Source organism: Sander lucioperca, chromosome 18, assembly GCF_008315115.2.
Source record: "Sander lucioperca isolate FBNREF2018 chromosome 18, SLUC_FBN_1.2, whole genome shotgun sequence".
NCBI classification, from domain to species: Eukaryota; Metazoa; Chordata; class Actinopteri; order Perciformes; family Percidae; genus Sander; species Sander lucioperca.
The window spans coordinates 17,774,677-17,802,010 of record NC_050190.1 but is presented as its reverse complement, the minus strand read 5'-3'; the positions used below and the strand labels follow the sequence as shown (position 1 = coordinate 17,802,010).

Here is a 27,334-nt window from a genome sequence, read left to right as displayed (position 1 = left end):
TTACAGTTGCATTTGCATGTTGTGCCCTGTGCTTTAAAATACATTATTTGTTATAGCCTGAAAGAAGTTGGTGGATAAACATTATTTCGTGAACTGATATGTGCATTGGATTTCAATGTTTATTCATGCACTCATTACATAGAGTGAGGGCTTGTAATGGAGGAACTCATCAAATATGCATCAGTTGTATCCAGCATGCAGTTTACTGTAACTCCATGCACTGTATAGGTGATATGATTACTAAGTGTTTTAGATCATTAATAATGTTTGATCCTAACTATCCATTTCTTATAAAAACAGGTCAACTAAATAATATCTTGGATACTTTATGTATTGCATATAACAAATTTTTAATCAGTTGCCAAAGTCCTTACTGTTGGAGAAATTAGGTTTTCCACAATATGTCGGAGCCCCTTTGTTGAGTTTAGGCCATTTTTCTATTTATAACATAACCTAATGAATTAAAGAATGAACTAGGTCACACAAACAAGAAAGCTATCATCCATCATAACCCCTGACTGGGACAAAATAGCCCTTCCCTAGAAAATATGTTCATTTCTGTTAATGATGAGATAAGAAAAACACTGACTGATAAATGGCAAGTCACTGCAGAGATGGCTGGGGGGAAATGCAATTGCACACTGTAAAAAGTAGTTCTCACTGTCATCCCAAATAACAATTCCTACTGTGTTAACAGCCGTGGGAAGTCAGCAAGAAAATATTGAGGAGCTCCGTTAAACGGCCAGATGATGTCTATTCTCACATGCTGGTGGATTGGGGCCAGTACATCGACCATGACATAACCTTTACCCTTCAAAGCAAAGGCAGTGCTGAGGTGGACTGTTTTAACACATGTCAAAATGTGCATCCATGCTTTCCCATTGAGGTAAACTAAAAGCTTAACATTGGACATTTTGCTTTCCTGCAGATACAGTACATGTACTGTGTCTTGCTTGCTCTCTGGTAACAATCCTATATTTAAAGAATTAGTTCCACATTTTGGGAAGTAGACTTATTTGCTTTTTTTGTCAAGAGTTAGATGAGAAGTTCAATACCACTCTCAAATGTGTCTGTTGAATATAAACTGCTCTGTTCTTGACCAAGAATATCACAGCACAGTAGGTTGGACTAGGCGGAACAACGTGGCACATAACCCCGGTAATCGTTTTCTGTACAGATTAAACAAACGAGATATAAAGTGTTAATTAGTGAGCTTTAAAGGTTTTGATAGGTGAATACTGTCATCTTTGGACAGAGCCATGCTAGCTGTTTCCCCCTGTTTCAAATTGTTATGCTAAGCTAACTGACTACTGGCTCCAGTCTCATATTAAAGGGACAAACATAAAAATGGAGTCTAACTCGGCAAGAAAGCAAATAAGCGCATTTCCTAAAGTGTTAAACTATTCTTTTACAATTTTTAAGTCACAAAAACAATACATTTGATTTGATAGATCAGAAGTTAAAAATAAATAATTTTGTGTTCTCCTCAGACAGGTGATGCTATCACTGGTGCACAAGGCTGCATGCCTTTTCATCGCTCCAGACCAGCCTGCATAGTCAATTTTGGATCAAGTATTCGTCAAGCTCTGCAGTTACAACAGATAAATGCCATCACATCATTCATCGATGCTTCACTTGTGTATGGCAACACTCCAAGGCGGGCTGGCTTCCTCCGTGACCTCTCTGGCCTCAATGGGAAACTTGCTGTCAACGATCAATTCAGAGATCCCAAAGGAAGACCCTACCTTCCATTCGTAGCCTCTCTGCCATCAGCCTGCAATCAGAACCCGCACGGGGAGAGAGTGGATTGTTTCAATGCTGGAGACACTCGCTGTAATGAGGATCTTCCCCTGATCGTTCTGCATACAGTGTGGCTTAGGGAACACAATCGGATTGCAGAGGCACTGAAACGCATTAATGGTCATTGGAACTCAGAGACTATTTACCAAGAAACTCGCAAAATTATTGGAGCTCTGCATCAGGTATGTGACTAGTAACTCAAATTGTTTCAGTATGCCAAAGTAAAAACCCTCTTTACACTAATTGAACTGAAACTTCACTGGGCTGACATGCTGACACAATTAGGGCAACAACTACCAGTATACATTTTTTTCATTATCTATTCATCTGCTTTATTTTGTTTATAAAACGTCAAAAATGTGACACAAGTTAACACATTTAAAAGAAAATTAGACATTACATTAAAAGGGAACTATGCAGTTTTTTTTAGCTTAATTTACCTTAACTGAACAGCTTTGGAGTCACTGGAATGGTTATATGACTTTTTTCGAGTTGAATGGTGGTCGTCTCGCTCCCCTCTAGCGCCTTTGAGCTGAAAAACCACCCTTGCAACTTTGGGCCTGCGAGTCGCTGGCCTCAGCGTCAGGAAGTATCGCGTGATATCAGGTCTCGCGATGCAACGGCACTGCACACATGCGCCCATTCAGGAACCGGCTAACAAGGTAGCGATGGAGTTTTTCACATTATCATGTCATGGCTGAGCCGCCAAAAAAGAAGCAGAAACCTAGGAAAGCATTGTTGGAGGAACAGAGAAATAGGAAACGGCAGACTGACCGAGCGAGGAGTCAGACACAAGTAAACATAGGAGCTGCCAAATATCTATTCCGAAGCTGTAGGAGGAGCTCTATAGAGAAACCTGCGAGCAAAAAGCGAGAAAACAGCGAAGAAATGGCCAAAACTGCATAGCGCCCCTTTAAAGGGACTGCACTTGAAATTCAGGACATTAATATAGAAGTAAACACCTATTTGCTATGTAAAGATATAGTGGAGTAATGACGTCCTCAGCAGAGAATAAAGTCACACTCCCTCTGTGCGTGTTGTTATCTGAGCTTCTTTGTGTTGATAGCTGGTCCTACTGCCGCACGTGCGTGGGTGTGCCTTATGCGGCGGTATCTGACGCAGAGGGCCGCGACATTATTTCGAGTAAAACACCTTTAAGCGCAAAAATTTCTTTAAAAAAAGTGCCTTTTGCTCAGCCTTCAGTTTTCATAAAACAGCCTATGTACCCTATTTTAATGCTTCAAATCTCGTTACCTGAGATTGTCACAGAAGAAAAAAATGTGTTTTCCATCCTTCTTCCCATGTAGTCACATTCTTAGGGTTAGTAAATCTATAATGTATAGTTCACAATCTTGCGGCAACCAGCTGTGGCAGCTTACAGTAGTTTCCTGCTGCAACCACTGACATCGATGACTTCTGACGGCAGTGGTTGTTGGAAGAACGTCCCTTCAGTGACATTGCAGTCATCACTTCGTGTTTCTTCTAAAGTCTGTAGTCACTGTGCTGCAGTGAGGTTAACCATGGACTGGTTTTACACAACTGTACAGACCTGCTATTTACTACTAAATATATAAAGTCTATAATGCAGATTATGGACATGTTGTACCCTACAATCTGGACATTCCTTACTGCTGGACCATTGCTGTTGCTCTCCCTGCACAGTAGATACTGTTGGAAAAGGCAGGAGACACATGATGAAAATAAAGGCCAATGTTTCTTTGGAGAAACACAAATGATGTCTGAGGGGAAACATACTAATCTAGCATTTATGAGCGTGGTGATTTTATATTGAGGAGATGTCAGGAGTGCGCACATGTGGCAATTACATGTTATTAGAGAAGGGCAGACTGATAAGATGTAAGATGTAGTGAGGACATCAATAGGTTCTTTCTCTTATGAGGTGAATACTGAATTAGGGTCATTACAGTGTTCTCAGTGCAGAGAAAAATAAGCCTTGATTGGAGCTTTTGCAAAAAAGAACTCCTGCATTTACTGTTGATTGTAAATTGCACAGTAATGAAGTACAGTAAAGCTTTACTAAATCACTGTGCCGACGTGTTGAATTCATAAAGCCGGCTATTCACCTAGTTTTGAATTGGGGTCAGGTACTTCACATATTACATCCTCAGTATCACTTGAGGGACCACATATTTTTAATTACCTCTTTCTATACACATAGAAATACAGAATTGTACAAAAATTCAAAAGAAAAACACTCGCTTTAGCCTCAGAACAGCATCTTTATTTCAGTTACTTTCTGTCCTGTTTCTTCGGAATGGTCAATTTGAACCACAGCTTTTGAGCCAATATGGACAAAAAGTACTTAAAATGTTTTGGAGAAATGTAAATTTAACCATCTACTACTCAATGAAAACTGGACATATTTTGAGGAAGATCAGATGATATGATCAAAAGCTCTAGAGCAGCTGCTGAATAGATTCCAAGGACAATAATTTTGAATCTCAGATATATTAACATACGAAAAGTTATGCACAACAATTCGTATGATATCCTATGCTGGTCCTGATATCTTATGACCGCTGGCTGGTCACTTGACGAATGTTCACATGTAACTGTGAGCCAGGTACCGTCACCATGAGGTGCTTGTCGTTTTAGAGGCTGTTGCAGTTGAGTTCAGCTGACAAAAGGTGACTTTGGGCCGGGTACAGAGCACTAGGGGTGTGCAAAAAAAATCGATTCACATTCAAATCGCGATTCAAGCTCTACCGATGCAAAATCGATTCATAGAATTCCAAAAATCTATTCATATTTTTTATTTTTTTTATTTTTATGTTTTTATCATATGTCTACTGCAATCACATGGTAAAAGTAACTACATTTACATACTGTGAATCGTTTTTTTAATCGAAAATCGATTTTGAATTGAATCTTGAGCCTGAAAATCAATATCGAATCGTGACATTTTCTGAATCGTGCACCCCTAGAGCACTGTGAGGTGACAGGTCATTTCAGTGGCCGTTACAGTTAAGTTCAATCGACAAAACTGCGATGACAGTTAAGTTTAGGCACCAAAACGACTAGTAAAGATTAGAAAAAATATTGTGCTTTGGATTAAAACAACTGGTCCCCTTAAAAAGTACTCCTGGAACACGAACAAGCGTTTCCTGGGTGAAAGTCTTGTGTTTTCCCCGGGACATGAACTCCGCTCCCCCCCTTGAAAACCCTATGTTTTATGAGCCACCCATCCACCCCTAACTCCTGCCTACGTGGTCCAGAGTGGTCTTATACACCACTGTTCAACGTTGTGCAAACAATAAATACGTGGAATACATACGAATAACAGTGCTTTACTTTTCGTAGCTCTATGTACGAATGGTTCATGAGAACAGCCTGTTCTCATTTTTTCCCCATATATATATATATATATATATATATATGGGGAAAAAAACTTTAAAAAAAAGTTTTAAGTGTGATGACTGTAAGAATCAGCCAGCCGTGGAACCCACTGCTTTGCTGTCATTGCAAACTCTCAGAAGGATCTTATACAAATCACCTGAGTGATGATGGTGTAGTTTCCAAACTTGGAGGCAAAGTTGGCTTCCAACTATTCCTCTATGAGCCCATTATTGTTTAAATGAGCTTTAACCCGTATTTTTGTATTAACAACGATGGTGAAAGGGGTCGCTCGTAATGACAAACCCAAGCAGTTCCCCTCAGCTCTACTGAGGGTTTAAACTCATTGTTTTGGTTTTTACTGCCCTAAACGTTAGTGTTTTAGTTCACTATCACTGCTATCATAGCATTGTTTTTGGCATCAGCTGGCAACTGTTTTCACAGAAAAAGGCCCAAAAACCCACTGTACACTATCTGCTCAACACTAAACAGCAGAGAAACACAGTTAACAATTAACTGGTGAACCAAAACATCCTCATGCCTAAACATCATAGGTCGATTTCCAAAGACTCCCAAAACAACACATACGACCGCTCTATTTACGGTCACATGGTGGTGGTTAAATCATGTGACCTTTCTATTTAATGTAACACGAACAGTTTATACACGTAGTAAACATTGTGAAACAGAACTAGTTAAGTGTAGGCAACAGAAATACCTTGGGTATGGATAGTAAAACATCAGGGATTGGCTTAAAATGAGTCACTTCTTTTATTCCTGTGTAGACATTGTGTTAGTTATCCTTGGCTTTTTTTTTTTTCCCTTTCTCTGTATATTTTTCTTCTTTTCTTTTGTAAATCAGAAACAACTTCCTCAGTGGTTTCTAATTTGTGTCTTTGAACGGTCTCTTCTTCGTAGTTATATGTATATCCATTTGAACCAGAGTGCTGCTAATGTGGCTCTGCTTTACTCAGTGCAAAACCCAGACGCGTTTTTGTTCGGATAACATGAGGCTCTTCATAGCAGGGCAGCCATCAGAGCCAAGTGGAGACAAAACACTCTGTCAACTTGCTATTGTCTCTGTGTTTATTTCTTGATGTAGAAAGGTAGGTTTTGTTGCTACCTTTTTTGTAGTTGTCAGCCTCTTAGTAGTGATGCATGGGAGGCAGGTTCGGCAGCGATGACTGATTGGACTGACTGTTGATAGAAGTTCTATTAGCTGTAGGCTGGGGGCATTATTAAAGGTGAAATAAATGTTGGGTACTGTAAATTTTACATAAAAAATTATTTAATGGAAAGTTTTAATGGAAATGATTCATTGCTTAGTGGAGGGGACAAGGGGACCCTGGTACACGGCTCTAAAGTTTCTACAGCATTTCTGAGCAGAGGGAAAATAAGTCTGCAATCTGTCAGACTTTGGGGGCTGACATTTGACCACAGCAGTGGATTAACAACTGCTTTTTTCAGGTGACTCAGGGACAATGCCAAATGAAAGAGATTTACAGAATTAAAAAGAGTTGGGTCTAAGGTGGAGGGGTTCTTTAAAGAATTTGTGAGGATGAAGTGTTAAAGGCAGGTAGAGGATTTACATACTGTAGCTATAACCATGACCAGCTTGGAAAATCCCTGTATTGGAAGTGGAGTAAAATGTGAGGCACTATCTGGTCTGACCAGCCTGCAAACCAGCAGACTGTAACGTTATCGATTTTTTTCATAGAAAAAGTCAAAGCTGAGATGAAGACTTAAAGAAGCACTAAAGCTCCCTGTTTTTTTTCACATCTTCCATTTTGTTACAGTATTATCTCTTTGTCTTCCCCCTCCACTCAGTGAGGTCAGGGTAAGCTACAGACAGTGCCCCTTGTGGCTGTGCATTTCATTTCTATGCAAATTTCATTGTTCTGGGACGCAAATTACTGTAACACAGGAAAGGCCATAAAAAAGGCTTACTAGAAAACTCCAGTTAGTCAAATAATGCTAAAACCACCATGGCAGACTACTGTTAATTGAGATGTTGAGAGAAAACGGCTTGTGTGGAATTTGATCCAGTAATGTTATATGTAAAAGTGATTGTTCTGATAAGGTGAATTCCAATGTGCGATGATAAAATGAGCATAACACAAACAGTCTTGCCTTTAGCTTTATTATTTGATTTATAGCTTTGGATGAGTTAGTTCAGTTAGTTTGAGAATTTGTTGATTAAATGCTCAGCACAACAAGCTAATTTAGAGAAGCAACAGGATCTTTTTCTTATCTTTTTTTTTTAACCACTAAGTTATGGTAATGTGATTACATGGTATTTTATGATTAAAATACAAGCATACCAGGCATATTATGGGCCAAAACTGTGCCCAAAGTATGCAACATTTCATTCTTACTCAACAATAAACCAGGTGAGTTCAATTATTAGTAGAACATGATCTCTTCGGCAGCTCAACTAATTAAACAATGCAATTACCTACATAACTTGGCATTGTGGTGGTCACCCACTAAGCTAAACCACCATTCATGATAATAACATGACTCTACCAACAATGTTGGGTTCCAATCAGAAAGCTGTCTCATGTTACACCAATAACAACCCCCCACTACTGTTAATTCATAAACATAACAAAATATGATGATTAAGAAATAAATGAATGCCTAATGTAGCTTAGTTGGGTTTCTGTATAATATTTTATAATTAATGTTGAAATGTCTGCCTGGAATGAGAAAAGTTTGCTAGTTATCCAATTCCACTTAGAAAAAAAAACATCCAACTCTGCAGCCCTTCACAGCTCTGAGCAGCTTCCAGCTCATTGTTGTGGTTTGTCGGCCCATATGGTTGAATCCCAACAGCCCCCCCCACCCCCCACCCCCGTTTAAATCCTCAGGCAGCTGTTCCCAGCAAACAAGCTCACACAGGGTGAATGTAATGTTGAATGCTGTTTGACAAGTTACTGTAAAAACACTGCTTTAATGCATTAAAATATGTGCTATGGCAGTATAATTACTGGCCAAGGGTAATGTGTGATTGGGCAGGAAATTAAAAAGTTACGCTGTTGAAAGTGTTTTCATGCTAGTGCTATGACGTGGATGCCAGTGGATGTGTACCTGTTTATGGAATTTTCTTCTGTGTATGTCAGACACCAAACTTCTGTTCTCTGAAGAATCTATTAGAAGAAGAAGAAGAAGAAGAAGAATACCTTTATTTATCCCACGAGGGGAAATTCACAATTTTCACTTTGTTAGTACAGTTACACACACATTGAACACAGGCCTGAATTACTAACATGCTCAGGACCTATACATGCTAAACACACTAATGGAGAGATGTCAGAGGAGCGCCCCAAGCAGTTGGGGGTTCAGTGCCTTGCTCAAGAGCACCTTGGCAGTGACCAGGAGTTTAGTTGAATATAATACAATACACTGAGTACTATTTGATCTTTCCTTTTGCTTGTAATGTAAAAAACATTTACAATACAATCTAATCTCATTTATCCACATAATAATACAGATATTTTTGTTTGGTCAAACAGTCACAAATTCAAACAGTAACATCTGAAAACCCAAACCCAACGTGTTACACCATCTTGTGGCACAATTGTTGCTTTTATGATTGGCTATTGGATAATTAAAAAAGACACAGTAGCTATGTTTTGATGCACTTAACACTTAAATAGGTCACTAAGGGAACATTTTAATCCATGAATGCTTGTTTTGTTCTTTATGCATAAATTACCACCTAAATAGCATCATGTGTACATGTTAGTGTCAGCAAGAAGCTATCTGTTATTATTTGAAGCATTATATATTTGCCATGTATAAAAAGTAACCTACTCCTCGAGTCAGTCGGAGAGTGAGAAAGGGAGGGAGGCAGGCAGGCAGGCAGGCAGGTGAAACCTATTGAAAAAAGTGGGGGAATGTGGTACTCTACATGGCTTGCTGAAAACAAATGGAAAGGTCATAAGCCATTTTAATACCGAGTAAAAGCCTATTATTTACAGGAAACAGGAAATAAAAATGATCAACTAACAGTATCTGGTTTAATGCTGACCTGCATCTCAATCTTGGTCCACAGTAGTCAAGGCTGTCTCTTATCCAGTTTGTAGTGTAAGGGGACAACATTATAGGTTCCATTTAGTTTTTAAGTAGTCAGGACATAGAAGAAGGATTATTGTAAAAAAGCTTTAAAAGTAACAGTTTTAAGTGCCAAACCTGTTCTGTTTGGAGTGTTTCAGTCAATTACCTAAGAGTGTATATTCCATTAAATATTTCATATATTCTCTATAGCTATACTTATTTATAGACCATAAATCATCTGCCATATACGGGGGATGCAAAGTTGAAGGCGTACAACTCATCTGAGATGTGACAAAGGGCCCCAAATTTGACACTTTCTGAGACATTTTTTAAGGGGTCAAAGCCAAAAACCACTGGTTTAATCTTAAATATTATAAGCGTATCACATGTTTAATGTTTTAATGTAAAACACTGATCTGAAAAGTAACTAGTTGTCAGGTAAATGTATTGGAAAAGTAACTACAATATTCCCAATTTAAGCAGCACAAAATAAATATACTCAAATAAAGTACAAGTACTTAAAATTGGACTTAAGTATACAGTATTTGAGTAAATGTAATGAGTAACTTTCCACCAATGCATCCATGACTGTTCCCCTTACTTTAAATCGTGGAATAAAAAGACTGCTCATCTCAGAAAGATTGACATTGCAGTCTGACTGCTCCTCAAATGGATTATCTCCACAACTGTGGCTTTGGACTGAGTCAGTCTAAGCTGTGTTTTCTTGTCACAGTTGACATGTTGTGGCTCGGCTTCAGTTTGTGCAGAATGCTGCTTGCATGTCACTAAAACATAATAAACTCATATTAGAATGCTATATTTTAATATATTTTAAGAGAATATATTTTCTTTTTGCAGGTTTCCAGTTAGGACTGTTTTTAATTGTATCAATCTGAAAGTCTGACTTCAAACCCTTTTCAGTCACACTGCAGTCTGAGACTCTTGCTATTCAGTGAGTCAATTCAGCTAATGCAGTTAAATTACCCAGTGTATGCCATGATTCTTGCCTTTACAAGGCAGATGTTGTAATATTAGTATCACCATATGTGATCCCACTCGTGTTTGTGTTTGTGTGTGTGTGTGTGTGTGTGTGTGCATTAGTGTTAAGATTCAGGTGGTGAACTGAGGTCTTCATAAATAGTGATGAGGATGGATGAAATTCTCTGCGGTGAACTGTGAGGGAACAAATGTGCAATCATTTGTCCAAGCTTGTGATATTACAGAAATACTCATCTTAATGGAAAACCTGAGAAACTGAGAAATTCTTTTAGCTATAGACACATCCATAATATATTGTTAATAATTTACAAGTGGCATATGTTTTAGTAATCTGTTGAACCACGTTCTTATTCAATCTCTCTTGACTTCATGGCATGTTTGTTACAAACATAATCCTTAGATTTAAGAATTTCTTTCATGAGTATCTGAGACATTCTTTTTGCTTCTTTGTGATCCCCCTCTCTCTTTTCTGACTCCCAGATCATAACCATGCGAGATTATGTTCCAAAAATAATTGGCCAGGAGGCTTTTGAACATTACATTGGACCCTATGGTGGATATGATCCAACTACAGACCCCTCAGCTGCCAATGTGTTTGCCACCGCTGCGTTCAGGTTCGGCCACGCTACCATCTCTCCGATCCTCAGCAGACTGAACGAGAGCTTCCAGAAGCATGAGCACTTCCCCCACTTGAGATTGGACGACACTTTTTTCAGTCCATGGAGAATAGTCAAACAAGGTCAGTACACTCTTATGGAGCTGTCTATTGGGATTAAATATGTATCCTACAAGCACTTAACACTAAACAATACTCTGTTTAGGTCAGCTTTTTTATGACTTTGTTCAGCATTAATGTCTGTCTTAGTGTAATAATTACTTGCATGCAATTCTACTGACTCGTGTAAGTTAGACCACTGAATAGACATCCTTTTATCTAGAGTATGAAAACATGCACTAATACTGTGTCATGCCTAGTACAGTCTATGACGTGTGCTCCTAGTTCTAGGAGATTCTTTGCACAAGGTGCAATAATCCATCTAACACAGCTGGGACCTTTTCCAATAAATATACATTACTTATTTCATACTTATGTATAAGACAGTACTTAAGTACTACACTATTTGGTGTTCAAACCAGCTTTGCCTTTGCCTTCAAACCAGCATCAATTCGTATAGGTACTTGCAAAAAGTCAGGGATTTTGTAGGATTGTAGTCAGGTGTATGATCAACCAATTATAGTATATAGGTAGTTATACTGCATCAGCAAGGTCTCTCCCAGACAAAGCAGACTGGTGTTTCAAGATGTGCTGTTCAATCTCTTTTGAAAAAGCACAAAGAAATGGGCAACGTTGAGGATCATAGACGCAGTGGCCGGCCAAGGAAACTTAGTGCAGCAGATGAAAAACACATCAAGCTTATTTCCCTTCGAAATCGGAAGATGTCCAGCAGTGCCATCAGCTCAGAACTGGCAGAAACCAGTGGGACCCAGGTACACCCATCTACTGTCCGGAGAAGTCTGGCCAGAAGTGGTCTTCATGGAAGAGTTGCAGTCAAAAAGCCATACCTCCGACATTGAAACAAGGCCAAGCGACTCAACTATGCACGAAAACATAGGAACTGGGGTGCAGAAAAATGGCAGCAGGTGCTCTGGACTGATGAGAAAATATGAAATATTTGGCTGTAGCAGAAGGCAGGTTGTTCGCCGAAGGGCTGTAGAGCGGTACAATAATGAGTGTCTGCAGGCAACAGTGAAGCATGGTGGAGGTTCCTTGCAAGTTTGGGGCTGCATTTCTGCAAATGGAGTTGGAGATTTGGTCAGGATTAATGGTGTCCTCAATGCTGAGAAATACAGGCAGATACTTATCCATCATGCAATACCATCAGGAAAGCGTATGATTGGCCCCAAATTTATTCTGCAGCAGGACAACGACCCAGACATACGTCCAAGGTCATTAAGAACTATCTTCAGCGTAAAGAAGAACAAGAAGTCCTGGAAGTGATGGCATGGCCCCCACAGAGCCCTGATCTCAGCATCATCGAGTCTGTCTGGGATAACATGAAGAGACAGAAGTATTTGAGGCTAAGCCTAAGCCTACATTCATAGAAGATCTGTGGTTAGTTCTCCAAGATGTTTGGAATAACCTACCTGCAGAGTTCCTTCAAAAACTTTGTGCAAGTGTACCTAGAAGAATTGATGCTGTCTTGAAGGCAAAGGGTGGTCACACCAAATATTGATTTGATTTAGATTTCTCTTCTGTTCATTCACTGCATTTTGTTAATTGATGAAAATAAACTATTAACACTTCCATTTTTGAAAGCATTCTTAGTTTATAGCATTTTTTCATACCTGCCTAAAACTTTTGCATAGTACTGTATATATGCTGAAGGAGATTGTGTTTAGCATTTAAACTTTTGAAATGAAAAAAGGAGTGAAAATTTGTACAATGTAATATAACTTTTTCAACTGTTCAAAGTATCATTCGAATTTTCATATCATCGAAAATATGGTATAGCTATGTCTTAAAAAATCATTCCAAATGTTTGTCTCTGAGTCCTACCCCAACACAGAAATTAGCTTGCTGGTGTCTTGGTTTAAAGCCCAGGGTTTATTTTCTAACGAAATTGCGCAATTTGCTTTTTTGGTAATAAACATTTAAACTGTTACCCAACAACATCAAATACAATGGATATCACAAAACGGAATAAAATACGAAAAAGTAGTGTATTTTACAGAGGTTTGCAATAATTCTCTTTGCCCCCACAATGCATTGCATTACGTCACGTTGGGGAGACAACAGACGAAAACCCATTGACATATATATAAGAAAAAGCGCGAAAGCCCTGTCTCGGTTCACTGGCTATGGTCTCGGTTTGTGCCACTGGTCTTGCAAAATATGGCTTTTGGTCTCGACCGAGTCCATGTGTCTTTATTATGTGTATAATAATATTGGAGGGAAAGTGAAACACAGCTTGGACAAGGATGCTGTTCGGCTTTTCACAAGTTTAGACAGCTAGCTACGCCGACGTTTGCTAACGTTAGCGCAACAGCGTTAGGCTAGACTGCTAGCTAGGTAAATATTATGACTGCCTTCGGAGTTTCCTATATCTGCATCCATGTGGCGTTAGTGCCCCTTTTGTACCATAATTTTATTGAATAAAATGTTAAGCTTCGCTCCTACGAGATGGGTGTGTTTTTGTTACGTTACACACAAAGCTAACTGACTATAGTTAGCCTGTACGTATGCTAGCGGAATTAGCTAACGTTGCGTAGGCAGCCAGCATCTTCGGCAATCGGCAGTAGTTTCGGCGAGCTAACCACAACAGTATTGTCGCCCCCACAATCAACCTCTGCTGCTAAAAGCAGTCAACCTGCAGTGATGTTTGAAATGGAGACACATGTGGATGTGTTAGCTGTCGTGGTTAGCTTGCTGAAAGTACTGCTGAAGTTGCTGGCTGGCTACGCAATGTTAGCTAATTCCGCTAGCATACATAGAGGTTAACTATAGCCAGTTAGCTTTGTGTGAAACCCACCCATCTCGTAGGAACGAAGCTTAACATTTCATTCAATACAATTATGGTACAAAAGGAGCACTAACGCCACATGTCTTATGTTGACAACGTGGTCGCAGATATAGGAAACTCCGAAGGCAGTCGTAATATTTACCTAGCTGTCTAGACAGCTAGCTAACGCTATGCCGACATTTTGCTAACGTTAGCGCAACAGCGTTAGCTAGCTGTCTATAAACTTGTGAAAAGCCGAACAGTATCCCCGTCCAAGTAATAAATAAACACTAGGCAAATGTTGTTACTGGAGCTAGTAGGCTACCATCAAAATGTGAAATATCTAATCGAAAATGTGTTTACAACGTCGGGGGACTGGCAAGTTAGCCCATGATGCCTTCTATTTCTAGATCTAGATTAGTTTACCGGTACTTATCTATACTAACGACATGATCACTGTCACTAGATATAAAGAAAACCTTGACTTTCACTCGGTGCTATTCACTGACAGTAAAAACACCTCTTCCTCATCGCAGTCAGTCACCATAGTTCTAGTACTAGGCTGAGGCACGTCTCCCCAACATGACGTCATCACCGAATTGCGTTAAAAAAAACCCACTAATACCAAAAACGACAAAAACTGGCCTTTAACACTATTTAGAGACATTTTTAACAATGATATACATATGTTGAGTGCTTTATGTACCCACTAATCAACAGTGGTGGTTAACCTGCAACATGGGCTTTAAATCTAGACTACAATGTTGCATTTGTATCTCTCCTTCATTCTTCTTGTCTTCACTGGTAAACTGCCTGGGAAGTTTAAGAAAATGGTTTGTGTATGCAATGCATACCACCGAGCACAGGCCTATTCCTTTTATGAAACTATGTGTTATGGTAAACAGTGTATTTATCCCCAACAGCCCATTCATCATGTTTGCTCAAATGAAATTTGAGCCCAGGGGAAGCAGAAAATCCAAACTAAGGAGTGGTATACAAGCCTGTTTTCTGAACAGCAAAAAACTGTACTCGCCAACAATATATAGGGGAGCGCCAGGACGATTGAAACGCGGGACAGATGAAACATTCCAGTTTTCTCCGAGTGCAACGATGATAGACAGACTTCCTTAGGTCAAAACATAGAGCATGTTAACCTCCTATCAGCCAAATATCTTCCTGTTATTTCCTTTTATCACAGAGTTACAAGCGATAAACGAGTAAATTTTTTCGATTATTAATGAGTGTTTTTCGTTTAAAGGTTCGACTACATGCTTATTCAGTAGACCATTTAGTGTTCTCCACAATCCCAGACTTTCATATTGCATGCTTGTTTACATGGAAAGCAAAACAAGCTATAATGGCATATATCTATGTCGGGACGATTGAAACAGCTGTTTCATCCATCCCGACCTGGCTGTAACTCCATGTATTTTAAGTAAATGCACAAATGTCTGTGTTTATACAATAATTTATGGAGGTGAGACATGGAAAAGCAGTTTTAGAAAGATGAAAATATATTTGAGCCCACCAGGTCGAGTTTTCCCATGTTATCCTATGGAGACTGACGGGCTGTGGGTTGTTAAGGGCACTTATTTGGATGTGCAGTGCCCTAACCCACGTAAAAACCTAATGAAACGACATTTTCCACAATAGAAACATGATATAAATAGGAAAACTTACTGTTCTAGCTATAAAAATGGCAGAATCATCCACAGTGCGTGATATTTCAATAACCGCTTCATGATGACGGCGATTAGTTGTTAACAGACATTCACAAAGACGTATAGCCCAGCAACAATCTATCTAAAATAACACCTTTTGGGAGTACCATTCATGATATGTAGTAAAATATTGAAGTTGTGGGAAGTTTAAATGGCTTAAACTGTATGTTTCATCCGTCCCCCCATGCTGTTTCAATTGTCCGGGCCAGTAGGGACGAATGAAACATTATGCACATCCCACTTTTGCTGTAATAATTCCTGAACGGTTTTGTTCAAAGCTGAAAATGCAACTGTATTTGACAGATGACAGGTGTAGGTTGCTAGTGACAAAATATTAGCTTTCTGTGCGATATGATCGCTTTGTAAATTACGTTTAATTAAAAAGTGTTTCAACTGTCCCGGCTCTCCCCTACTATGGTTTTCTTGTCTGTTGAGGATAAGGGATTACAAATAAGTAAAAGTGAGCGTGCTGTTTGCAGTTTTGTGACACCAACTCACTTGATCTCTTAGTTTTGATGTCCAAATTTTTCAAAAATGAAATGTTAACAAGAAACTTATCTTGTTATGTGCACTTGGATTATAGAGTAAAGAAATTTATTTTCTACTGAATATGAAAAGATTAAGCAATTTTGTTTCTGTTTTTGTGTCTAGGTGGAATTGAACCAACTCTGAGAGGTTCAATTGGAACTGCAGCATCAGCTGTCAGCGCAAACATGCTGATGACAGAGGAGTTAACAGAGAGGCTGTTACTCTTGAATGTGTCACAGCACATGGACCTGGCTTCATTGAACCTACAGAGAGGACGTGATCACGCTCTCCCAGGTAAGGGCTGGGCTGAGTCAGTGCTATCCAGTCATGCCTGTCAAATCAGAGTGACAATCAACAACCATGCCCTGTTTAATCCTAAGAATAAAAACTAGTTTCCTTGTCCTTTCCCTGTGTTACAGTTTTTTCCGATCGCTATGACAATTTTTTCAATACTTTTAACAACTTTCCTAAACTCTTAACACAGTTAGCTCAACATCCGTCTGTGTAGGCTATACATTTAACACATTTATTGTTGCTTTGACACAAAATGCATACAGTTAACACAAATTTAAAATGTTATTATTTTACACACAAGCTCAACCAAGACCAAAACAATGGATTTTTACAGACCAATTTGCAAATGCTTTCACACTGTATGTCAGAACAGATAACATCATGTTCTAAACCTATAGGTACAACGTATAGGCTAAAGTCAAAGTGAACAGCTGTTCATATTGTAAATTGAAACACAAATATATCCCCTGCATTTTTTTCCATTGCTACTGAGAAACAGCTGACTGAAGTTATGCAAATAGGTCGATCACAGCTGATTGACATCTAGGAAACACACTCAGGTGTTGAGGTTCTTTCAATCGCATGACCATATGTTACTGTAGTACATACAGTACAGTTTTTCACAATCACTATGACAATTTTTTTCAATACTTTTAACAACTTTCCTAAACTCTTAAAGCACCAACACACCTACAACACACGATTGGCAAAACAGTTAATTTCATGCTCAAATTCACACATTGTAAACTAAACTCCTACACTGATTTTCAAAATACAATAATTCACTAACACAATACACTATGTCCACCAAAACAATGCAAACATGTCTCAAAATCAAATAATTCTTCCAAAACACTAACACATGTTCTCTCCCAACAGGAACATTTAGTCAATCACTGCACAATGTCATACAAAACACTAACATCACATGGAATTACAGAAACTGCATTATTTTATATGTCTGGTCTGCCCTTATACAACAGACAATAGTGATTGTATTGATCATAGATTGTGTTTTGCACTGCAGTTTCTCTTGAAGCCTCTCTACATTTTTGTTTTGTTTAGTAAATGCATGCATATTTTTTTTCAAGATTATTTTTTGGGCTTTACTGCCTTTATTTGACAGGACAGCTAGTTGAGAAAGGGGAGAGAGAGAGGGGGAAGACATGCAGGAAATCGTCACAAGTCGGATTTGAACCCTGGACCTCTGCGTCGAGGCATAAACCTCCAAGTATATGTGCGCCTGCTCTACCCACTGAGCCAACCCGGCCACCATTTTGTTTCTTTTGCTGCAGAGATACAATACAAAAAATGAATGACCCATCTCAGAGTATGAAAAAAAGGAGACAGAGACAGAATTGTCCTGGTACTCCTCTTCCTCTCCCTCATGAAGGCATTTTTCTTATTTTCTGTGTTCATCTACAGTATATTGTTCAAATAGGTCCTTTTTTACTGTACTACCATATGATCATGCGATTGAAAGAACCTCAACACCTGAGTGTGTTTCCTAGATGGCAATCAGCTGTGATTGATCTATTTGCATAACTTCAATCAGCTGTTTCTCAAAAAATGCATGTATAAAATGCAGGGGATATATTTGTGTTTCAATTTACAATACGATCAGCTGTTCACTTTGACTTTAGCCTATAAGTTAGGTTTAGAACATAATGTTATCTGTTCTGACATACAGAGTGAAAGCATTTGTAAATTTGGCAATAATAATCCATTGTTTTGGTCTTGGTGGAGCTTGTGTGTAAAAGAAGTTCAAGCATTTTAAATTTGTGTTATGCATTTTGTGTCAAAGCAACAAGAAATGTGTTAATTGTATAGCCTTCACAGACAAATGTTGTGCTAACTGTGTTAAGAGTTTAGGAAAGTTGTTAAAAGTATGGAAAAAAGTGTCACAGTGATCATAAAAAACTGTAAAAGAGGTCCTATTTGGGCTGATTTTGTGTGGAAAAGGAACAATTAAGATGAACACAAAGAAAGTAAGAAAAATTGCTGCACGAGTGAGAAGACGAGTACCAGGACAATTCTGTCTCGGTCTTCTTTTTTTCATACAGTAAACCGTACATTCTATAAAGCTACTCTGAGATGGGTCATTCATTTTTTGTATTGAATTTCTGCAGCAAAAGAAACAAAATGCATGCATTTACTAAACCCAACAAAACACAAATGTAGAGAGGCTTCAAGAGAAACTGCAGTGTAAAACAATCTATGATCAATACATCATACTATTATCTATTGTATAAGGGCAGACCTATAAACACAGACATATAAAATAATGCAGTTTCTGTAATTCCATGTGATGTTAGTGTTTTGTATGACATTGTGCTATGATTGACTAAATGTTCCTGTTGGGAGAGAACATGTGTTAGTGTTTTGGAAGAATTATTTGATTTTGAGACATGTTTGCATTGTTTTGGTGGACATAGTGTATTGTGTTAGTGAATTATTGTATTTTGAAAATTAGTGTTAAGAGTTTAGTTTACAATGTGTGTTTTGAGCATGAAATTAACTGTTTTGTCAATTGTGTTGTAGGTGTGTTGGTGCGTTAAGAGTTTAGGAAAGTTGTTAAAAGTATTGAAAAAATTGTCATAGCGAAAATAGCGAATTTTAAATATGTTTTTAATGACAAAGTATTTGTCTGTCGAACTATTCACAAACAAGGTGATGTTTAGAGGAAATATTCACTTACTTGAGTAGACAACGTGACATGGGACCTGAACAACCCAAGTTGTTTAGTTGTTCAGTTCCCATGTCTACTCAACAGTTTTGTAGCTCAAAGGTCACAAGACACCAAACTAAACTGGCTTACAAACAGCTAGAAATGACTTTTTTTCCCCATTAGAGGGCATAAAATCCAAAAAAACAGTTCAACTATTATCTCAACAGAATTGATAATGAGCTGATGGTCACGTCATACAAACAGGTGTAGGCCTACTTACAGAATTCCTAGAATCCATTTTACTGACTGACTGAAAAGCTATTCACATTGATTTTGAAAAGTACTGTTTCACATTTTGGGAAATGCACATATTAACTTAAGACTTACTGTCATCTGTTTTCAAACTATAAATTATCTTATCTTATTACACGGCTTTTTAAAATCCTTGATTGTGATTGGTCTGCGGTTTGCTATTTCTGTACTGTATAACAGACCATTGCTAAATATAACAGACTGTTGCCATGGACTGACATATATATATTAGGGCTGTCAATCGATTAAAAAAATTAATCTAATTAATTACAGACTCTGTGATTAATTAATCGAAATTAATCGCATACATAATTAACGGTGCCTGAACCGATACTTTTTAAGAAAGTAAAAAAAGAAAAGAAAACAAAAGGGTACTAAACAACAGTTGGTGACATTAAAGAACGGCTTGTTTATTGCTAAGGCCATATGGTCAAAATTAAATGATTTAATAATAATGTAAAACAATAACTTATTTCACTAGTAAATTGCTGTTGAACGACAAAAACAACCACCAAGGAAATTTACAATAACTTCAAATGCACCACGAAGCTGTAGTTTACCAGTTTCAATGAACACAAGTCTGTGTTGTTTTTCCCGACGGCAGCTGCAGATTGTTACATCCCGCCGTTGAGTCACAGTCCTCTACAGTAAAACACAGTCAAACTTTACACCGTTTAGCGTTAGCTGTCAGCATTGTAACCGTGTTTAATCCAGCTACTAGCTAGCGGTAGGCTAACGTTAGCTGCTGTCGAGTATAGTGTTAACTAGCTAGCAGTAGGCTAACGTTAGCTGCTGTCGAGTATAGTAGAGCAGACATATCAGTAAATGTTCCAGTTAATGATCCAGGCAGCACATTCTCGTCTCCCTCCTTCATTTTACAGTCCAATGGTGGCTAGAACGGCTCCGGGTCAAACATCAATATGGAATAGATTAATCTGCGGGGTTTTTTTTAACGCGTTATTTTTTCTCAGATTAATTAATCGAAATGAACGCGTTATTTTGACAGCCCTAATATATATATATATAATATTTGTGCTCATACGGAGCTCAGGGAGAGAGAGGGTGGAGGAGCGCTAATGGCAACAGTGCAAACAGAGCATCAGTTAGCTCTATGGTTAGCTCACTCACCAGGGCGACCTGGCTTCCGCCGGAGAGCCGTGTTCATCAGCGGTGAAGTTTACCGTCCCCACTGGGACCCAGGCGTCATCAGTGGGTAACCTCTTTATGAGTAGCCATGAAATAAGGTGTGTTATAAGCAGTGTGTAATAAGCAGGATATTCTAGAGCGAGCCGAATTTAACCCTTTCGGGCTGATTCAAGACCTCTCCGCTTCGGGTCGGGGTCCTGCATCACCAGCGTTCTATTCGCAATAATGACCAATTTCACACATCAAAGTCTGTTTACAGGTCCTGGGGAGTGACGTTACTACATTATATGTAAAATATAAATAGTTTAAAGCCTTTTTTTATCTCCAGTGGGAGCTGTGTGAAGTCTGAAAAATTGCCTCTAGTGATATCACTTGAGTCAACAGGTTGGGCTGAAGACTACAAGTTTGAAAATTAATAAAAAATCTGGGGGGTGTGGAGTTAGAAAGAAGTGAGTTTACCAAACCCCTGTAGCCCGCTCCTTATCTCTGCTTGAGGCTAGCGACTCAAGGCTTCATTTGCTGCTATTAGCATGACACACCCGAATCTCTGATCAAATCTGTGGCTGTTGAGTTACATTTTGGGTAATGTAGGAGCCAGGTTTTGAAAAGGAAGAAGAAAGCATGGACTAAAAAAGATGACATATCTGATTCTGCTGCATCCAAATTGATTGCCCATCATGAGTTACTGTGCTAGCCAAGATTTAGTCCAGCACATAACCCTCTGTCAAGTAGTGTGCTAACTTTTAAATTGTATTGTGCTAAAATTACTTTTTCAGGATACAATGATTGGAGATCATTCTGTGGACTGAAGCGGATCAAGACACTGGATGGTTTCAAAGAGGTTGTAAGAGACAACAGGGTTGCCGAGAAGATAGCACAACTATACAAACATCTTGACAATATTGATGTATGGCTTGGAGGGCTTGTTGAGAACATGTTGCCAGGCTCAAGAACTGGTCCCCTCTTTGCTTGCCTGATTGGAAAGCAGATGAAAGCACTTCGTGATGGCGATAGGTACATTAATATTTGCTTGATTTAAAAAATGCTATTTATCATTATTATGTACCTCAACTTGCACCACAATGGCATATGTTAAAGTAAATTTCTTGGTGTACCCCTGAAGATTTATTGAAATGTTTGATTTGAAATAAACCGTTTGTATTTTTCAGGTTTTGGTGGGAGGCTGAAGGAATATTCAGCCAGCAACAGAAGGCTGAGCTTATTAAAGGTTCTTTGTCTCGCATCATCTGTGACAACAGCGACATAAGGGAAGTTCCTCCTGATTCTTTCAGGTTTGGGAATTACCCCTATGATTACATCTCTTGTGATCAAATGCCATCGATTCATTTGGAAGCTTGGAGAGAGGAGAAGAGTCAAGGTGGGCTTAAGAAATTTTTGGGCTAGTCCTCGTCCCAATATTCATACACATTTCTTGTGTCTATTATTCTTCTACACATTAACATAAAAAAACTTTTATTTCTCAATTCCAGACTTAGAACAGTGTGGTACTCCAAGAAAGATAAAGAATGGGGATTTTATTTTGTCCTCTGCATATGGCAAACTGGTCGCTTTGTACTCCTGTTACCATGGTTTCAAGTTAAAGGGTGCTGCTGCAATAGTTTGTGAGGGATGTCGGTGGAGTGATCCACCCCCACAATGTAAAGGTACATGAACTATTTTTGCCATGGATTTGTTTCATACCATTTGTTTGTAATGACTGCCATGCTGTCTATGTGAAGTAGTTTAACTTAAAAAGGGAAATTCCACTGTCCGCTATCTTATCCTGATTGTATGAACTGCTGCATATTGAAACATATACAGATCAGCTTTGAAAGGATTTGGTTATAAACCGCAATCATAACCCAGCACACGTTTTTCCTTTGACATGCAGTACTTTAGTGCTCTTGTCTGACTGGAGCTTTACTGCCATCTGCTGGTACTGATGGAGAAATGTAAATGTTCCAATAGGAAAAATATTGGGAATACGGCTGCTTTATGATTTTTAACCATAGTTTTAGTTTTGAAATCTGCCAATGAGTCAAAGTCTAAAGTGCAATTATTAAACCGCATTTTTAAATCACACCTGCAGCACTTGAATGCCACCCATTTTTCATGTCAGACAAGAGATAGTGAATCAGTTTAACCACCTTTTCAAGCAGCCAATTTATCACAGTAAACAGAATGTCTTTTCAAATTTAGTAAAGGTTGATCATTGAGTGGTAACACAGTTCAGAGCAGGGACTGATTTAAAAAGTTTTTCTCAATAGTGGTTTCAGGTCTTTGTGGGAATGTGGAAAAATCACATGCATCAATCAACATAAAAACCTAGGCAATCACACTGTGTTCACTAAAGAGACATTTTTCATAATGATTTGACCAAACAATTCTAGGGAAACTATGAGATAAATGTTAATTGTTATATTCCAATGAGATAAGGATGACAAAAGAAAAAACAAGCACACAAATAATGATCACAAACCTTGATTTGACAAGCTGAGCTTGTACTAGCTCCTTAGTCAGGCATTGTTATTGATGATTGATCGTCATTGATGTCACTGAAAACCGGCAGATCTTTAATACGTCAGAATTGCTTGGGCATCTGTAGTCACTCAAATTGTTCAGGCACTCAAACAAAGCTGCTTTCGATCTACTTGAAATTACTCTACCAGTCTCTTCCCGTAGATAATTTTCCAACAACAACATTGATGGCTCCAAGTTTATTTCCTGTTGAACTGTTGCTTTTATCAACAGCTGGCATAAAGTTCACTTGGATCCGAGGGCTTTCCCAGCAACACCCAATAGTGAATGGGTCTTTAATAAACAACATTTTGACAAATTACTTATTACTGATTATCCAAATATAATTTTTTTTTAATTACAAGATATTTTATTTCGCAACAGTGAGTGAGAAAAATTCTAATATCGCTCATAATTCTTAGTTAGGTTTCTGTGTACTGTATAGCAGGTTTCACCGCACTACTGTTACTGAATCACCCTACATACAAGGTTACACAATTCAATACTAAATCAACAAAGGGAAAAATCTTAATGCATGGGACCCAGGGACAAATTGTTCTTTGGAGACATCATGTATTTTTCAGTTTACTCAGGTGAGTTGGGTGTTAACATTACAACACAACCTGTCTGTCTTTGTGAGTTATATGAAAGTATGCAAGCTAAGGGGAGAGACATGTTCGTGTTATGGTATGGTTGACTGAAATCACTATCATTATGTTGTTTGTTTTTACAGGGAATCATCACTAAGTTGTTGAGAATGCAGCGGATCAAGAAATGCTTCAAGTTATATAACCAAAAGAAACCTCAGGAAAACATTGCTGAAAAATGATTTTGTTGACTAACAGTATGTTTTTAAAAAAAATGTAATAAGACATTTTTGTTTAAATCAAACCTTATTTTAATTTTAATAATAACTGCTAATATTCTTTAATCTGTTTTGTATTTGGTAGACTTTAACTTTAATTGCAGTAAGTTGAATTTTGCTCAATAAAAATATATACACCTAACTTTAAATGCAAGCCATTTTCGTCATTCTTTTCTTACAATACATTGCACAATTTATACAAGGCTTTATTTGAAATGACTTTTTCAGTGCAGCTTTTGCCGTTCTTAACATGGCATAACTTTTTTTTTTTATAAGATGTCGATATCAGCTTCCGAAAACAACATTAAACAGCCGCACATTTTTAATAAATCACCATGACACTTGGATAGTTCTCATACGCTAGCTCATCGTGCAATATTTTCTTCAGAAAAGTTATTGCTAATAAAGCAGCAGAAACATGATATGATAAACCACCTATAATAAAACAGGAAAGTTATTCTGTTTTGAAATCTGGCCAAATTAGTCATACCTGTTACTTAACATGAAAATGATTGGTGTCCTGGTCTGCCTTGCAGTGTAACCTGAGAGCCGAACATGACATAACTGTAAGTTATCTATTTTTTAAGTTTTGTTTCCTTTTGTTTCTCTTGTATGCATGTATGCTTGATTGTGGTGATTGTCATCCTGCGTCATCATCACACCATCAGTATGTATGTAGAGATATCAAATTACGGGGAATGAAGGTGCCGGTCATGCAGCACTTTAATGCTTCTAATTGAGTGTGTATATTTATCTTCTCTGGTGTCAAAAAAAATAAGCTAAGTCTAAGCATAATTAGTATTATTAGACCGCACATAGTCTATATCCACGACGTTCCATTTCCGGGATGCTCTGGTGCTGCCGGAAATTCCGCCGGATCATGCTCGCCAGGATGTCCGTTACCTTCTGCTTTTTTTGTGTTGGAATTTTAAACTCCATGGATTTATGAGGACTATGGTTAACTGCTCCTCAGATCTCTGCAGGGTAAATCCAGACAGCTAGCTAGCCTATCTGTCCAATCTGAGTTTATTGTTGCATGACTAAAATAACTTTTGAACGTACACATTCCACCAAAACAAGTTCCTTCCCGAGGCTATTTTGCAGAGGCACCGTGGCTCTGTCCGGCGCTTACCTGGTAAAATTGCACAGGGCTTCAGAGGAATTGGCAACAGACATGGTTTGTTCGAGTTGTGATCTGAGGAAACAATAAACATTGTCAACGCAGTTAAATTGTGTAAAAGAACTTTACCTGCACAAACTCAGCACCGGACAAATCAGTAATTCACCTATCTATCGACTGCAGCACAAATGAGGTCCTCTGTGAAAAGATTAATATTCATGTATCAGATATTGTACCTTCAGAATGCAATGTTGTTGTCAAAGTTTAAATGTCTGGTAATTTACAGACTTACCATCCAATGGGGTCTCCTTGCACTGGAGACAAGCGCATAATTGTTAGTAAAGTGGCAAAAGTTACTTAAAGTTAAAATACCTTAATGTCTTAACAAAGTTAATGTGCCAAACTTGTGTCTTGTAAATTTTTAACCAATATTGTATTATCCATGTCATACACCCATAGAAATGAACTCATCATTAAGGAATCTGGAACCGAGCAACCTGTTTGAGGGAAAATTGAAATGAAGGAATAGCATCAATACAGCTATTATCACAGTATTGGTAATCGGCTTTTCTGAAAAGGTTTGTTAGCAGAGCATTTTGCCACGTACGTGTGAATGACTCCTTGAACTACTTTATGCTTGATCTCACACCCTGTGAAAGCTGCAGTGGCAGGGATTCCAAACTTTGCAGAAGACCAGTGAGTCTGAAGGAAGAAAACAGAAATCATTGTGACTTTTCTGGAGCCAAAGTTTGACACCATCATGCAAACTCAAAATGTCTAGCTGTGGACTTCAAAAATATCAACTCTTACATAGCTGCGTAGGATGCACAGCTGATGTTACTGGGGATCACCACCAAGCTGCCAGGATGGAGGCTCGCCATCACAGGAGCCAAATTTGACCTGGAACCACCGCTCAAAGTCTTCAGGCTGAAATTCTTCAAATTCAGGAGCAGTCAAGGTCAGGTTCAAGATGGTGTCTTGTTCACCTGGATTTCTGATGAGGGTGATGTTTTTCTTGAAATAAAAGGATTCACGTTTCATTTTGGGAGGACATTTTGCATTTCCAAATTTATTGTAGAAATGAGGGCAAGCTTGGTGACACGTCTTTGTACTTTGGTAAAAAGAGTTCTTCCAATTGTATATCAGTAGTGTATAAAAGTTAACGAGAACAAATGTATACACACTATGACCAATTAAGTCAACCGGACTTAATAAATGTTAGAATCCTCCCCCTGTTCTGTTTTCAGCCACATGAGGACACCAGTGTGCAACAGTCTGTGTTTGTGAACATTTTAGTGACAACAAGAATGTCAGTGACAATGTCAAGATTTTTTACCTTGTACATATTTAGAATAGCTCCCATAACAGGCCAATTTCTCACAAGATTTGGTGTTTATTGTTTATGGCACCATTTGAATTCACATCTAATTAAGGATATGCAACAAAGTGGATTTACAGCAGATGAAGTATCACTGCGGCGAGCTGACTGGTTTAACAATGCATCCACAGGAACCACAGGCAGCTCACTGCCAACCCTGACCACTACAGGGACAACAAAAAAAGTGAGCAACAACTACTGGCTTCTAATGAACAGTACACATTTACCCACTGCAAATAAATTGCTTGTGGCAGGTAAAAATTGCTTTTGTATACTTCTTCCAGTTGTATATCAGTAGTGTATGAAAGTTAACAAAGAGGATGCATTTATAGACTGTGACCAAGTCAACTGGACTAAACATGTATGCATACTAATTAAAAGTGTCACCTACAAGGACCCACAACACTTTAAATATCTAAGTTTGTGCCACAGGAGGACACCAGTGTGCAACAGTCTATGTTTGTGAACATTTTAGTGACAACAAGAATGTTAGTGCCAATGTCAAACTTATTCACCTTGTATATATTTAGCATGGCTCCCACAGCCGGCCAATTTCCCACAAGATTTGGTGTTTTTTGTTAATGGCACCATTTGAATATTACATTCAGTTAATGATGTGCATGAAGTAACACTGCTGGATGTTGACTGGTTTAATAATGCACCATCTAACTAGACTGGATCTCATCCACAGGAACCACAGGCAGCTCAATGCCAACCCTGACCGCTACAGGGACAACAACAAAAGGTGAGCAACAACTACTGGCTTCTAATTTAAGTTCACCCACTGTAAATAAATGATGTGGCATTGCTTCAACTGACATTTTTATTTGCTTAATCTTTGTTTTACATATTTTCAACCGATGAGAACACAATTCTCCTATGTGATAAATGTAATCACAGTATAAATTAAGGCTTTTGGCTTTGATTTCTAGCTAATAGCAGAGTTTGCAAAACACCCTACATCCATATTCCTGGCTGCACTGCTGGCAACTGTGCTGCAAATACTACAACAACCAGCCTAAATACAGTGTGACTTCTAATCAAACTAATCAATCAATTCTAATCAAAACACT

The 27,334-nt window shown here is 38.4% G+C and overlaps 1 protein-coding gene across 2 annotated transcripts in view; it reads left to right on the top strand.

Moving 5' to 3' along the window:
- tpo (thyroid peroxidase) overlaps window positions 1-24,404 on the top strand; it is a 28,811-nt gene extending 4,407 nt beyond the window's left edge. The window contains exons 6-13 of one of the 2 annotated variants that reach the window (XM_035994673.1): window positions 698-886; window positions 1,491-1,982; window positions 10,693-10,951; window positions 16,085-16,255; window positions 21,158-21,395; window positions 21,551-21,759; window positions 21,872-22,045; window positions 23,632-24,404. In XM_035994673.1, the coding sequence (XP_035850566.1) occupies window positions 698-886; window positions 1,491-1,982; window positions 10,693-10,951; window positions 16,085-16,255; window positions 21,158-21,395; window positions 21,551-21,759; window positions 21,872-22,045; window positions 23,632-23,645 (1,746 nt within the window). In that variant the 3' untranslated portion in view covers window positions 23,646-24,404. The remainder of the gene's footprint in view (window positions 1-697; window positions 887-1,490; window positions 1,983-10,692; window positions 10,952-16,084; window positions 16,256-21,157; window positions 21,396-21,550; window positions 21,760-21,871; window positions 22,046-23,631) is intronic. The other variant, XM_031288707.2, reaches the window with a different exon arrangement.
- The last annotated feature ends 2,930 nt before the right edge of the window (window positions 24,405-27,334 follow it).